The sequence below is a fragment of the Raphanus sativus genome, chromosome 8 (genome assembly GCF_000801105.2).
Source record: "Raphanus sativus cultivar WK10039 chromosome 8, ASM80110v3, whole genome shotgun sequence".
NCBI classification, from domain to species: domain Eukaryota; kingdom Viridiplantae; phylum Streptophyta; class Magnoliopsida; order Brassicales; family Brassicaceae; genus Raphanus; species Raphanus sativus.
Window position 1 is genome coordinate 13234737 of NC_079518.1, and position 16135 is coordinate 13250871.

The 16135-nt window shown below is 27.5% G+C and overlaps 1 protein-coding gene across 1 annotated transcript; it reads left to right on the forward strand.

The window, feature by feature from the left end:
• The first annotated feature begins 1872 nt into the window (after positions 1-1872).
• Positions 1873-6111, forward strand: LOC108820863 (phospholipase A1-IIgamma). Its single transcript, XM_018593884.2, has 4 exons — positions 1873-2270; positions 2994-3377; positions 3465-3694; positions 5599-6111. Exons 1-4 carry the CDS (start codon positions 1977-1979, stop codon positions 5993-5995), a joined length of 1305 nt encoding a protein of 434 aa, XP_018449386.1. The 5' UTR covers positions 1873-1976; the 3' UTR covers positions 5996-6111.
• The last annotated feature ends 10024 nt before the right edge of the window (positions 6112-16135 follow it).

Sequence of the window (16135 nt, forward strand, 5' to 3'; positions counted from 1 at the left end):
ATTTATAACCAATAAATGTAAATTATAATTTTTTATTTTGTTTATATAATCAATTAAAGAGGCAATAAATTAGGAAGTAACTAGTATTTATATCAATTATATATTTTGGAAAGTAATAAATAGTTGTTGATGTGTGTGAATATTCAATGGTGGTATAGAAAGTTAATATTCTAGCTAATTGATTATGTTTAGGAAACAATTATTAATTAAAGACTACAAATACCGCGAACAAAATATACTTTATAATTTTTAATTAAAATAGTAAGCACAAAGAAAATAAAGCTAGCATATAGCTTCTGTTGAAAAAAAAATGATTTGTCCAATCAAGAGTATATAGCTTAATATCCAGATTTTGTTAATCTATTATATTTATAGATTATGATTTTTGATTGCGGATATAATAAACTTAAAAAAAACTGAAAAAGTTAGAAAAATGGTCAAATTTGATGATTTGATCGATGATTTTGCATTGAAAATGTTAAATAATCAAGTTTAATAATTTGATCAATGATTTTGCATTAAAAATTAGAAATTAGTGTTATTTAGATTATAAATAATTAAATTGATGTATTTATTTTATATTATAATGATATTTTGTAAAAAAAAAAAAAATTATTTCAGATTGTTAAAAGAGGTCTTTTTTTGAACAGAGTCTGTCAAAAGTTCGAGACGGCCCTGCACTAGATGCACTGAAAATTATAAAAAACCTAAACTGACGAATTATAAAAGAAATAAGGGATACTTCGGATCAATTAATTCTAGTATCAAGTATTCACATATGCAGAAAATTTAAGCGCAATGGTGGATTTAGTATAAATCAACTAAAAGAGGTTGATGGAATTACCAGTTGGATATCAATAAACTTCAAAAACATGATTATATTCCTGGCGAAATAAACACGATTACAGATAATAAAAAAAAATTCAGATTTCATTCACTTCAAATAAACAATTAAAGAGTAATAATGATAAATAATTTAGAAAATTAAAAAGAGCACTGTAAAATCGAAAGTTTTGAAGAAATGAATAAACAAATAAAAAGACAATAAATAAATTAGCAAAAAAAAATCAATAATCCAAGGTTCCAAACAAGCATTGTCAAAACAAGACATAGATTCAAGTGCGGAGAGAGTTGTCATGACTTGGGGTTAGAAGTAACTCTTCAAAGCAAGTCGTATGTTTCCTTCTTTTATTTGCTTCCAAGCAATTTCCTTTTCCCCTTATTCTGGCCAACTCTTTGTTTTGAAGAAAATTTGATATTATTCATAATTTAAATAATAGAATACCACAATTCAATAGAGTTTGTACTGTAATATGTTAAGATAAAAGAATATATATACATATGTTAAGATAGCTTGATCCACGTTTACAAGCAATTGAATAACACACTAATGCTTTCACGTAATATGGTTCAAAAACACTTTCCATATATATATATATACACATTTTTTGTTTTTTGTATGGACTATCTTTAATACGGGTTAGCAAACGTAAGAATAACCAAATTGAAAAAGAATCAACTGTTTGGTAAGGTTTCAGTACACTTTGAGTTTCAAGTTAGTTACTCATAAAGCATATGCATTCTTCAATGAGGGTAATTTTGACAGGATAGTAAACCAATCAATTTTTTTGTTTGGTTAAACCGAGTCAATTAGGAATTCTATATTCCTCTTTATATTCTTTTCTCTTTTGTTTGGTCACCATATTCAAAAGTTAAAAAAAGGAATTGTTTGTATGTAGATAAGGGGTCACCTATTGCTTTCCTTGAACGTAAATTAAGAAATTACAACTTTTTGTATCAAATAAAATATTATATTTTACATAATCTCGAGAACTACACTTCCTCTGCAACACGCCTCAATTAATACTTATATCCACCAAACTATATTTTATCTTCAAAGTTTTCAGTAATTGTTTTTATTCCACGAGCTTCTTTGAGCCTAAACAAGAAAATAAACGTTAAACATCTGAAATACTATGGACGAAGCAGACAAGAGTGTGACGAGGTGTTTCAGCTGCACGAGAACAAAGAAAAAGAAGAACAAAGAGGATGAGAAATTAAAAGCATCTAGAGGAATCGCAAAGAGATGGAGGGATCTGAGTGGCCAAAACCATTGGAAAGGGATGTTACAGCCGTTGGATCAAGATCTTCGGCAATATATCATACATTACGGCGAGATGGCTCAGGCTGGCTATGATACTTTCAACATAAACACCCAATCTAAATTCGCCGGCTCTAGCATTTACTCCAGAAAAGACTTCTTCGCCAAGGTAACATCAAAGTAAAATTACAAAACGTCCTAATTGGTAAGCGTTGTCAAAAAGGTTCTAATTGGTAAGCGTTAAATAATATGAACCACTAATATATACAATGCTAAGTATTCTAGAGATCTATCAAATTAACCATTAATAGAGTGCTAAGTGTTCTAAAGAATCTCTCAAAATAACCAATAATACCATGCTAAATTCTCAGAAGTCAAATTTTTAAAGTGTCTCATTCCTGAAAACATTTCATTAACTTTCCTTTCTTTTTCTTAATTTTATCTTAATAATAAAACTCATTAGACTATCCTCAGTTAAATGCTCTAAACTTTTTTAAAAATAACCTATTTAAAAAAAAATCATGATTATTAAAAATCATGATTACATTCTTCTTTTTTTTTTTTAACAACATGATTACATTCTTCTGTCAATAAAAAATCGATGTATACTAATTAATAAACTATATGTGATATGCCGTTTTGTCCCTCGAGGGAGAAGGCATAATTTTCCCTAAACAAAGCCTTATTTGTTTAACAAAAAAAAAAGCCTTATTTGTTGTAATGTACATAGTTCACTCCACATTTTTCTTGTTTCTTTTTCCTTTTCACGATTCTACTTCCGCAATAACACTAGTAGAAGCAAGAAAATACTTATATACAACAAAGGGGAATGTATCCTTACTGTGCAAGAAATCTAAAGCAGAACTTTATTTGATTCTTAAAACACGTGCAGGTTGGTCTAGAGAAAGCGCATCCGTATACAAAGTACAAAGTGACTAAGTTTCTATACGCGACATCACAGATCCACGTGCCTGAGTCATTCCTATTGTTCCCAGTGTCACGCGAAAGATGCACAAAGGAATCGAACTGGATAGGTTACGTGGCGGTGACAGACGACCAAGGCACGGCTGTTCTTGGTCGGAGAGATATAGTTGTCGCTTGGAGAGGCTCAGTGCAACCACTTGAATGGGTTAACGACTTCGAATTCGGTTTCGTGAACGCCAAAAAGATATTCGGTGAAAAAAATGATCAAGTACAGATTCATCAAGGTTGGTACTCAATCTACATGTCTAAGGACGAACGTTCACCTTTTAATAAGGCTAGTGCTCGTGACCAGGTAATGTGTAGATTACTTGTTAGACGACTATTTTACCGTTTGGGTATTTTGAGAAATTCTCTTGATGGATTTTTGAAATGAGATAAGGTATTGCGAGAGATTGGGAGACTGTTGGAGAAATATAAAGACGAAAAGATTAGTATAAGTATTTGTGGTCATAGCCTTGGAGCTGCGATCGCGACACTAAACGCTGCCGATATTGTGGCTAATGGTAATAACCGACCAAAGAGCCGTCCTGACAAATCTTGTCCCGTTACGGCCTTTGTCTTTGCTAGTCCTCGTGTGGGCGATTCTGACTTTAAGAAACTCTTCTCCGGGTACGTCCTATTAAATAATTATATTTACAACAGTTTTATATTGTCATCTGATAAAAAAATAGCACTCCTCTTCACATATATAAAACATACTAGCTAGCTGATGGTGCGGACTAATATTATATATATATATATATATATATATATATATATACGCTAACAGATTTTAATTATAATATTTATTTTTATAAAATTTAAATTATTTAATTAGATACTAATTTAAAACTAATATTATAAATTATAAAAATTCAATATTTGTATTGATAATCAATGTATATTTATGAGATGTAGATGTTGTATCAAAATCTTTCAATAGTAATAGTCAAATTAGGAAATTTGGATTTGAAATTAAAAACCTATTTTTTAATATATACTTATTGTATTTGTCAACTGAAAAAAAATCCAATGGCACTGAAAATAACAGATTATAAAGTATCACAATCCATAACACATCAACAAAATAATAATAACTAACAAACATTATATATTCTCCGTATTTTAGATTTTAAAAGCAGTGAGACAAAAACACAAAATAATGAACTACAAAATATTATCTATGTATTCTTTTAGATTATATTTATAGTATGTATATTGCTTGTCAAATTTTTAGTGTTGTTTAATGTTTTAATCCTAGTTTTTCATGCTTCTATATATTTTAAATATGTTAAGTTAATTTCACTTTTTAGTTTATTTAATATTTACTATTTTGGTTTTAAGTATATTATTTTGATAACAATGGTGATTTTAAGGATAAATTCGTTATTAGAATAAATTCATTGTGATTTTGATGTTCATCATGCAAATACATATTAATTTATTTTATGTTAGGATTATGATTGTTTAGTATTAAATATATATATATATATATATACACATTTAAAATAAGTGTATAATTTATATTTTATTACATATTTAAATGATGATTTTCCTTTAATATTAAATTTAATATTGTAATAATTATTTGGATCGTATTTTCAATAAGAATCAGAGAAACTGCTGATAATATTAGTCATTTAAATGATAAACTAAAAGTAAATAAATGTAAGATCAGTAGATATTGTTAGTATCAATTGTTAATATCTATTTATTAATTATTATTTTTAAATATCATGATAAGTATATATTAATTTCTTAATAAGGGTATATATATATCGTTTTAAAATGTTAATGTTTATTAATTATTTAAATATCATGATAAATATATATATTAAAATAAAATTTCAAGTAATAATACTAAACTAATGTCTTATCTTAATATCATAGAGAAGATGACAAGTAAGTAAATTCACTTTTCAAATAATAGTATAGATAATAATGATTACAATTATTGATTTTTGTTATGAGCCAAAATTCAGATAAATCCTTAAAACTTTTGTGGCTAGATGATTTAATATGTCTCTTGTGGAAGTTGATCAATGTGAAAAGCATACAAATACAAACTCACTAATTAGTTTTTTTTAAACGTTTTTTCGTCTACTTTCCAAATATATATTTTTAAATATTTAGGGTTTTTAAGTTCCGTTGGAAAGTTTTGTGATGTACATGCAAATATTCGAACTTTATCCGAATGGTTTTTGAGAAAACACTAAAAAATACTAATAAGACTAACAAAACACGACTATAAAACTTCATTTATGTAAAAATTAATTTCTTAAAATAACAACCCTCATGGAAATTAAATACACTTCATATATATAATATCTATCTTTAATCTAAATTGAAAATTTTACTGATACTATACTATGTATTAGTAGTCACAGCTCACAACCGACGAAAAATAATAGCATCCCGACTTTGTAATTAGTACCCTGAATTTGAGTTATACTGGTTCTAACAATAGCATATATACTTATCTTACATGCTCATTTTTTTCAAATAAAACGTGACATATAATACAATAAATACAGATTGAAAGATCTCCGAGTGTTACGGGTAAGGAATCTACCAGACGTAGTTCCAATCTATCCACCCTTAGGTTACACTGAAGTCGGAGACGAGCTTCCAATAGACACAAGAAAGTCACCATACCTGAAATCTCCAGGAGACCTGGCGACATTTCACTGCCTAGAGGCTTACTTGCACGGCCTTGCGGGAACTCAAGGGACGAGCAAAGCTGACTTATTCAGACTCGATGTGAAAAGAGACATTGGACTGGTCAACAAATCAGTGGATGGGCTAAAGGACGAGTATATGGTCCCAGGACATTGGAGGATTCTCAAAAACAAAGGTATGGTACAACAAGACGATGGGTCTTGGAAGTTAGTGGACCATGAGATTGATGATAATGAAGATTTTGATTTCTGATTTTTATTGTACACTTTCGTTGTTAACTGTGTTGATGTTTGGAAAAAAGACTGTATAATTATCACCTATCTAACATGTATTTGTTTTTAATCTTTAACTAGATTTTGATCCGCGCATTAAAAGCACATGTATATTTTTATTTTAATAAAATTTAATTGAATTTATAATTTTGATTAGAAAATAAATAATTTTAAAGTTCTCTATTTGTGTTTCAAAAAAATTGTTCTATTATAATATTTGATTTTCAAGCAGTGTTTTCATATCCAACCCAGACCTATGATTGAACCGATAAATTTAGTGATATGTGTATAATCCAGTTCAATTTAATAAAAAGAATTGTAATTATAATCTTAGAAAAAATGGTAAAAATTTAATACTTCGCTATTAACCTAAGATCCGATATGAGATGATCTGCTAAAAACCAAAAAAATAAATAATATTTTTAAAATGTTTATTAAATAATTCATACTTCTTAATATTATATAAAATTGAAAAAAAAATTATTTAGACTTTAATGAAATTGGTATTATGTCATTTGAAGAAAATGAAAAAATGGTAATAGGAAACTTTATTATTGATATGAAAATATTATTTTCTTTTTCTGGTTACTAATAAGCAATGATAAGTTTGTATATTTATTTATGTTTAGATCTAAAACTTAATTTTAATATAAGTTTAGAAAAAAATTTGAACACTCAAAATTGGCGTATCATTAAAATGTAAAAATTGACATAATAATATTATTTTTTAATTTGCATGTATATATTCATATCGATCTTTAAATAATCTTATAGATGGAAAAATGATATTCAAATTAAATGAAAAGTATAATCTGCATAAAATTTTAAATTATTATCGTTCACAAAATATAGAAAGTACTAATTACCATAGATGTATATAATATTCTATTTTTAGTTTAAATAAATCATATTTAACATTTAAATTAAATGCCAATGGAAGTGGCTTGTAGATATATTGAAATGCAGGAACATGATCCTAAATTTTTAAAATATGATATTGCTTTTTTTTTGACAGCAACTAACAGCCTCAAATAGACTCTGTTATCTAAACTGGTAGCTCCGCATCCATATGGACGACAAAAGACGGCTGGTTCCTTGCACTGCGTGCTAGACTGTCCGCCTTATTATTTTGTGTCCATGGTATATGAACGAGCTCTGATCTGTTGAAACTCCTCTTCAGGACAAAGATATTCTCTAGGTAACTTGCGAAGGCTGGCCACTCTTCTGGTTCCGAAACCATCTTCACCAATTGAGAACAATCCGTTGCAAAAGTAACTGAAAACTGCCTTAGATTCCGCATACATTCCATTGCCCAAATAAGGGATTCTATTTCCGAGTGTAGGGCCGAACTAGCCGCTCTTGTATTCCTTGCACCCATAAGTCCATCAAAACCTTCGAGTGTGCTATACCATCCTTAACCTGAAAATCTGTCGTGTTCCTTCCATGAGCCATCCGTAAAGCACCATCGTCCTGATATATTGGGTCTCACCGGATCGGACAGACTAGTACGGTCCAGCGCCTGAGTCACACTTGCTTGTGCCTCATCCCATAATACTGCTTCCTTCTCTGCCAGATTAAGGGTCTCTAAAGGATCAATATCCACCAATATCCAAAATATGATATTGCTTTAATAATCTAAACTATTAAAACTGAAGTACAAATAAATTTTAACCCTGAGTTTTACTCAATAATTACAATCATATGCCACTGCCCTTAAACACAGTAGTTTTACACTTTCCTTAACCCATTTATTTCCTACCGAAACATACGCTAATAGTTTACAAAAAAAAATAAACATACGCTAATACCTTTCCTTTCTGTTACACCATAAATACGTGGGATTGGTTTCGAATAACATAATATTGTTTCGGGCATATTACACCTACATGATGCAGATCATAATCACTATCGTTTTTTTTTTCTTTTTTCTCGAAATCCATGAGCTATTATTTTTTTCGGGTAAAAGAAATCTATGAGTTTTTGGGGTCACCTTTTTCTTACCTACATAAAATTTTGAAATAAAAAATATTTTAGGAGGAGATCATAATATAAACAATATATTGCTGGTATACATGCTAAATAAGTTAATCACAATCAAATATGTAAACAATATATTGATGGTATATAGATAACCAATTGAAAATCAAATATCTACATATATTTACTAAATTAAAATTTGATTTCCATATGTGAACTAATTCCTAAATTTTAGATCACCATTAATTCTTTCATAGTGTCTTCTGCCATCATTTTAAATTTCATCTACTTTATTAAAATAGAAATAAAAGTATAGAATATTTCCTAAACTTGCATCTATATTATTAAAGTTTAAGTACACAATTAGAATAAATGAAACATGTTTGAAAACATGTATATTAGAGATGTTTTTTTTTTATTTACACTTTTCAATAAATTACTAACAAATGAGAATTATTTAGAAATATAAATAACATATTTAATACTTTTTTATTTAAATATTTAGCCATTGTTTTTACAATAAATTAAACAACATTCTTTCTATATTTCTTTCTATTTACAATTCTGTTACTATATTTACAATTCTTTTTATCTACAATTCTTTATGGTAAAAATAAAAACACAAACTGAAATATAAATAGTATATTATATAAAACAATTTTTTAAAACAGTATTATTACCTTATTTAGTTTAGTCAAATATAAAAAAATTCAAGAGTTCAATTTTAAAAAACAAAATATCATAAAATTAATAATAATTCATAGAAAACTAATGCAAAAAATTAAAATTTAAAAATGGATAGAAGTATGTCAAGAAGAAAAAAGTAATGGCTTATGTTATTTATAAAAATTGGAAATGGATTATATCAGTTTTAAAATATACAAAATGGACTAATCTAATTACCTAAAAAAATTACCTAAAAACATTTTTTGTCTAAAATAATCATAAAATAAAATTTAAATTTTGTATACATATTTCAAATCAAAATAACAATTAAAGTTGATTTATATCAAAAATTGATTTAAAATATGCATATATTCAAAAAAAAATTTGTACTAAAATATTTTGCAATAACCATTAATAAAAAATGTTTTCAATATATATAAGAAAAATACAACAAAAAGATTAATTTCATATACCAACTTAAATTATGGTTTTTATATTTCACATTAAATTTAAGAATATAATATACATGATTATTTATAAGATGGTACATATAAAATACTATTAATTATATGATCATTTATATGATGGACCAATACAATTAATTATATGATGACATATATATGATACATAATTGTAACTAGGGCGGGGCATTCATGTATTCATTCCGATTCGTTTTGAATCTGTTTGGATTTCGGGTTTCCGGAGTCAAAGATTTCAGTCCCATTCATATATTTCTAAATTTCAGTTTGAATTATGACTAGGGCTGGGCGTTCAAGTATCCATTCGGATTCGTTTCGGATCTGTTTGGGTTTTGGATTTCGAGGGTCAAAGATTTCAGCCCCATTCAGATATTTCTAAATTTTAGTTCAAATTATATTCGGATCTTTGCGGGTTCAGTTTGGGTTCAGATAACCCATTTAAATTATTTTTTACAATTTATTATATATTTTGAATTTTTTAAAATCAATAATAAAATAATATATTGTATATAAATCTGAATAACATATGTCATAATACCTAAACGTAATATATAAATTGGTTTAGTTTAAATTTTGGATCAAAAATCAATAATTATTTAAATATTTTGGTGTTTTGAGTGTACTTCCACTATGTTAGATATTTATATTTGATTATTTTTTATATATTTTCAAGTATTTAAATCAATTTAAAAGTATCATATATATTCTGGATGTTTTATATACATTAAAACTAAAAATAATTAATATATATAAGTATATAAATCCTTTTTGGATACATTTTGATATCTAAAATATTTTGGTTCGACTTGGTTATGGTTTCGGTTGTCTAAATATTAAAATTTTAAATAATTTGGATATTTAATCAGTTTTGATTCGAGTTTGGTATTACTCTTTCGGATCGTGATCGGTTCGGTTCTTCAGATTTGAATTTTTTATCCAGCTTTGATATAGAAATGAAAAATAAATAACAATATATTTTTGAAATATACACCCGCACGGGCGTGCGGGTCAAAATCTAGTATAGATATAAAACTCTAGACAGTTGTCACTTTTCACCAATTTCTTCACCTAGGCATCTCCAACCCAATCTCAAATCCTCAAATTTTGAGGTTTTTGTCATTCCAATCCAACATCAAATCCTCAAAACTATCTTTTATTTTCTTTTTGGTCCTTACAATTATTTCTTTTAACAAATACATATACTAAACTTAATTTAGAATAACTTAATTACATCAAAATAAATAAAATATGATTAATATTACATAACAATAAAATAAAATTCACATAATATAAAATTACATTTATAAAATTCACACAATAGAAAATTACATTCATAAAATTCACACAAAATAAAATAAATTAAACAAACTTAGCACAAATTAAAGCATATTACATAAACATTTAAATATCACATATCTTACAAATGGTTTTAAAATACTAGAATTCCTTGTTTAGCCAGACCCTGAACCTCCAAGTTAATCGAAATATGGTTGATAGATATTTGGATCAAATGAAGGTTGTTGCTGCTCTTGAGTTCTTTTTTTGCATGATTCTCGCTTTTTCCAATCGCATATACTCACGTGTATTAACATCGACAGAGTCTAAATTTGTTAGTAATATCTTATCATCTCGTTCTCGTTCTTTTAGGGCTATTTTTTAGCCTTAACTTAATTTAGAATAACTTATATTGTGTGTTGTATAATATATTAATATATGTTTTATATTTGTTTGTGAATTTTATCATTATTTAGTAATTTTTGTTAATGTTAAGGATTATAATGCAAATAAATAAACTTATAAATTTTTTTTTGAAGTTTTATGGTTTGAGCAATCAATCCTCAAATCCTCATTTTGAAGTTTTGCTCCCCTTAAAATGAGTTATTGGGTTGGAGATGTCCTTAAACTCTATCTTCATTTTAAAAGGTTAAGATCTATACAAAATGGACGTAAAAATAAAATATGTTGTCTTCCAAGCAGCACTTACAAACACTATGGCGTGAGAGAAATGGTCGCAGACATGGAGAACCAGCTCAAAATCCAATGCAGATAGTTAGATATCTGGACAAACTGGTTCGAAATATAATCTCATCACCTAGAGGGAGAGTTGGGTTGGTTTGGATCGAGAGCATAAGCACGCTCTGTTTTCTGATTTTCATGTAAAAGTGGGTTGAATATCAAATTGTTATACATTGTAAAATAGTTTTTGAGATAAACATAAGTTTTTGAGATGAACAAATTTAACATTTTTCAGCAAAGAGAAAATGAGACTTCTTCTTCAGCAGCCCCCTCTCAAAACAACCCACTGATTAATGGTACTGCCTCGACTGCTGTCTCAGTGCATAATATCATTTTGTTTCATCAAATGAAAGAGTTTGAAGTCTCTTCAGTAGTTTCAGCCGCTGGAAAAAGCCAATCCTTGCAATCGGATCTGGTGGTAGTTCCTCCTATCTTTACAGTTTTTTCTGATGTTTCTGTGGATTGCCAAGGTACACTAGATACAAGTTACCAAACTCACTCACCTTCTTTGCGATTTTCCCGGGAGATCCAAACTACTTTGCCAAACTTTTCCACTACTTTATCCCCATTAGTAGATTCTCAATCTACTCCCACTACAGCAGCTATTATGGATTCATATCCATCAAAACCTTATCGGCAAGGAAGTCCAAAACCATCCATTGTTGATCCTTTAACCACATCACTTCAAGTTAATGAATTTGAGAGTCCTTCTCGTTTCACTGTGTTAGAAGCGATGGTTGAAGTTGAATTGGAGCATATGAGCTCTCTCAGCTTGACAAGGGTTGGGAGAGAAACAAGACCTCCTATCAAATTTCAAGACTTGGAATGAAAGACAGTACAAGGGAGAGGTAAATGTGGCCGACATAGTCGTAGTTCTTCTCGTTAGCTATTGTCTCTCGTTTCTTTTGTTCTTTCTAGTTTCGGCCTAAATCTTAAGTTTGAGAATTATTTTATCATGAAGTGTTTTATGCAAATTTTATCGAACTTAAGGTTTTATAGCCTTATTTTGTAATATTTTATGTTTTTAATTGAGATCCTTTAGTTATAAAATAAAAAAAAATTTAACATTTTTTCAAAAGAAAAGAAGAAAAGTAAACACATGTATAGTTCTACTGTAACCTAGTGTGATTGCAGTTACGTCTGAAACCTACTGTAACACATGTATAGTTCCATAATTATAAACAAATTATATAAAACATTTTGGCTGATAAATGTCACTGCCAATCTGCCATCTGTAGTATATGATACAGTTTGAAAAGTTCTTTGTCCAGTTGCATACCATGTGGAGTTTCACTCGTCCTGAATTAAATGACAGTCTAGAGAAACATACCAAAAAAACAAAATTGTTGATAAAGGCCCAAATATAAATAACAACTATACCTTTTTTAAAAAAAAGAATATCAGGAATATGTATTGGGATATAGAAGATATATTCTATAGATTAGATCCTATATCGACTAAAGCCTATGACGGTTTGTAACATACTAACATGTATATATTATGGTTCTGATATAGAAGATATATTCCCAAACTTGCTGTATAATTTACTTAAAAACTTGTCTTAACACATGTTGTAATAAAAAATACAGCTTTCAAATTACGCAAAATTTGGAGCTCGAATTGTATATGGAAATGTGTTTCTCAGCGACTATAATTGAGGAAAATGACATGATCGTTTTAGAAAATTAATTAATGAAGATTATGAATTGATTCCAAACTTGAGTCCAAAATTTTAGATCTGATTGATATGTTTGTAAAATCAATCAATGAATTGAATACATTTTTGCGTGGAAATAAAAACATAATCAAAGATTATGCAATGTTTACGGAAATTATTTTACTTAATAACTGTCGATTTTAGTTTTTATTCTAACTAAGACTAATAATTTTGAACATATATGAAGTTTCAAATATTGCATAGTTTTATGATTGGTCGAATCCAAAAATTAAATCATTCCAATATATTATTTTGTAGTAGCTAGGTACATACCTCTTTCATTAGTTTTTCGTATCACATCGTAAAAGATGATTTATGCATAATTTGATCATGATCTTCGAAGTATTAAAATATTAACAAAATATTTGAAAAATTGTCTTAACACATGTTGTAATAAAAATGCAGCTCTTAAATTACGCAAAATTTGAATCTCGAAGTGTATATGGAAATTTGTTTCTCAATGACTATAATTGAGGAAATTTAGTTGATTATTTAAAGAAAATCAATTAGTGAAGATTGTGAATAGATTCCAAACTTGAGTCCAAAATTTTAGATCTGATTGATACGTTTTACAAATGAATTGAATATATATTTTAGATAGGAAACAATTACCGTCTTTATTTCGGTCAAACATATTGAATTGCATACCAAATTTAGTTTGAAAGAGATTGAGATGAAGTAAAAAACACGTAGATCACGTATTATATACGAAGTTTTTATTATAACATATAGATTGATATACAAATTTTATAATATTAAAAAAAGAAAATTGTAACTAATGACTTTTGTAAAGAATAAAATTTTACATAATATATTATATTTTTAAAACTTACAATTACATATTATACAATATTGTTGTATAATAGGAAACAAATTGAGGATTTGGTCAATCTTATTAAATTTAAAAATCAATCGAGATCACATTTATATTCTTAATTTGACGTGATTGACAATTCAAATTTGGTCTTTGTCATGTATTAATTTTCGAAACAATACCATAATTAACATAGATATATTATTAAGATCATGCATTAGGTCATGCAAGTAAATTGTGATTGATATTTTTTTTTTAACAATGTGATTGACAATTAATATTTGATCTTTAGACACCTAAATTAAGCGAATCAATGACCTAATTAATGTTGGAATATATTTTTCCGCTATTGCATTAACGTTGTAAAGATAATTCATATTTATGTTTGCCAATAAACAATCAAATAGTATATTGCATTAAGAAATATGGCATTGACAAAACATAGTTATCGATTACTAAACATAGTTATTGATTGCAAAGAAGAAGCAATTGGTAGTTAAAAATAATATTGGATCGTCTTATGAAAAATTAAAAATGATATAAAAGTACAAAGGTACCATTGATAAGGATATAATATAATTTAAAATCATATTATAAACCCCTTGAATCAAAATACTATCATGCAACTCAATAAGCCACGATGACTCAAATATTTCTGTGAAGAAATAATTTTTGGTTTCTCTATAAAAACAACTATGGCAAATGTGAAGCAATCATTATTTAAAAAAACTAATATTGGATCGTTTAATGGCAATTTAAAACAATGATTCAAAAGTACAAAGGTATCATCGATAGGAAAATAGTATAATTTAAAACCATACTATAAACCTCTTGTATATATATACTATGTTGCATCTCAACAAGCCACAATGACTCAAACATTGACAAAGAAATAAAATATGGTTTCTATATAAAAACAGTTTTCAAAGAAATAAATTAGGTTTCTCTATAAAAATAATAATGGTTACGTTTTAATACATCGTCGTGTGAAAACTCATGTCATATTTGATTACTATATAGTTCTACAATATATTTTGAAAGTACAATATGCTTCAATAATTTATTATGTCTAAAATCATATAGTAGACTAAGTAATAAATATATTTCCGAAAGTAGTCAGAATATATAATTAATTGTAGACGTTTTAATTGTTGTTTGTCAATAGTAAAGAAGATTATAGTATATTAGTCAAGTTATATTATAATGATCAATGGCAAATTTTGTAATTTGTCTAGTTAACAAAGGGTCTTTTAATATAGGGTGTGAGAGAGCTTGTGGGAATGACACATAGGAAATGGCACAATTGAAAATAACACATGAACTAAAGGTTATTTATCAAATGGTCTCCTCAAATAATAAGAAAGGGATATTATGGTTCTGTTTAGCCTAATGAATCTTCTATACATTATTTATGAAGTGATTTGTATACATGATTTATTGGAATCTAACACTAAGACAAGCATATTGAAATCTAATTTGTCATGTTATCAGACATCGAAGACACCCAATTCAACTGAATCAAAATCATTCCGATCCATCAAAAAGAGGCCCGACCAATATTAAACTGACTTTGACCTGAATGATATAGCGGGCTGATAGAACCGAATACTACAATAAGATATTGTCGAGCTTGATGGTTAGAAACACTATCATCTAGAGGAAGGATATGAAAATATAAACTTCTCACATCAGGAATTTAACTAGAATTTAAGTAATATATAAATGGTTAGTGTTAATATACTTATCATTAATTAATTTTAAGTTGAAAATCTATAACAAATCCGAGTTTCAGTAATCCACTTACCACAAGTATATGGAAACCTAATTTGTTATTATGAAGTGTCGTAATCTGTTACTAAGGAAGCTTCTCAATGTATATCGTTCTTTTCTTGTCCACGTTATTCAGAAACTGGAATTCAAAAGAATTATATTCCTCCAAAAGTCAAAATACATATATCCATCAAAATAGATAATTAATATTCGTTTAGCGCGAGTATATATGAATAGTATATGACGTATCATGGCATGAGTTTAATCCCCTATAATATATTTGAGAAGTGATTTTGCCACGTATCTTCTGTACAATCGTTTTCACACAAAAAATTGTGACGTGGCTATTAAGATTGATGACATGTCATATGGTTAAATATGACATGGACAAGTACATTTAATAATGATATATATTTTTGGAAATATTTTTAAAATATGGCAATAACTCATATATTACATTTAATATTGATTTATATTTTTGGTAAACTTTGTAGAATATGGTAATAACTCATAAACCATCACTAAAATAAATATATTCAAATCTGATATTTTGAATTTCGAAATATTATATAATTTTACTTCTATAATTATAAAATTTTTATTACCTAAAATTTTCTAAATTTTCTGAATTAAAAAAAAATTAAATCGTAATATCATTAGTTTCTTTTAGATATCTACAAA

Excerpts from the sequence above, each read along its gene's own strand:
- LOC108820863 (XM_018593884.2), top strand. The coding sequence starts at position 1,977 with ATGGACGAAGCAGACAAGAGTGTGACGAGGTGTTTCAGCTGCACGAGA. Across the intron at positions 2,271-2,993 it reads GAAAAGACTTCTTCGCCAAG|GTTGGTCTAGAGAAAGCGCA; the intron begins GTAACATCAAAG and ends AAACACGTGCAG. Across the intron at positions 3,695-5,598 it reads TTTAAGAAACTCTTCTCCGG|ATTGAAAGATCTCCGAGTGT; the intron begins GTACGTCCTATT and ends CAATAAATACAG.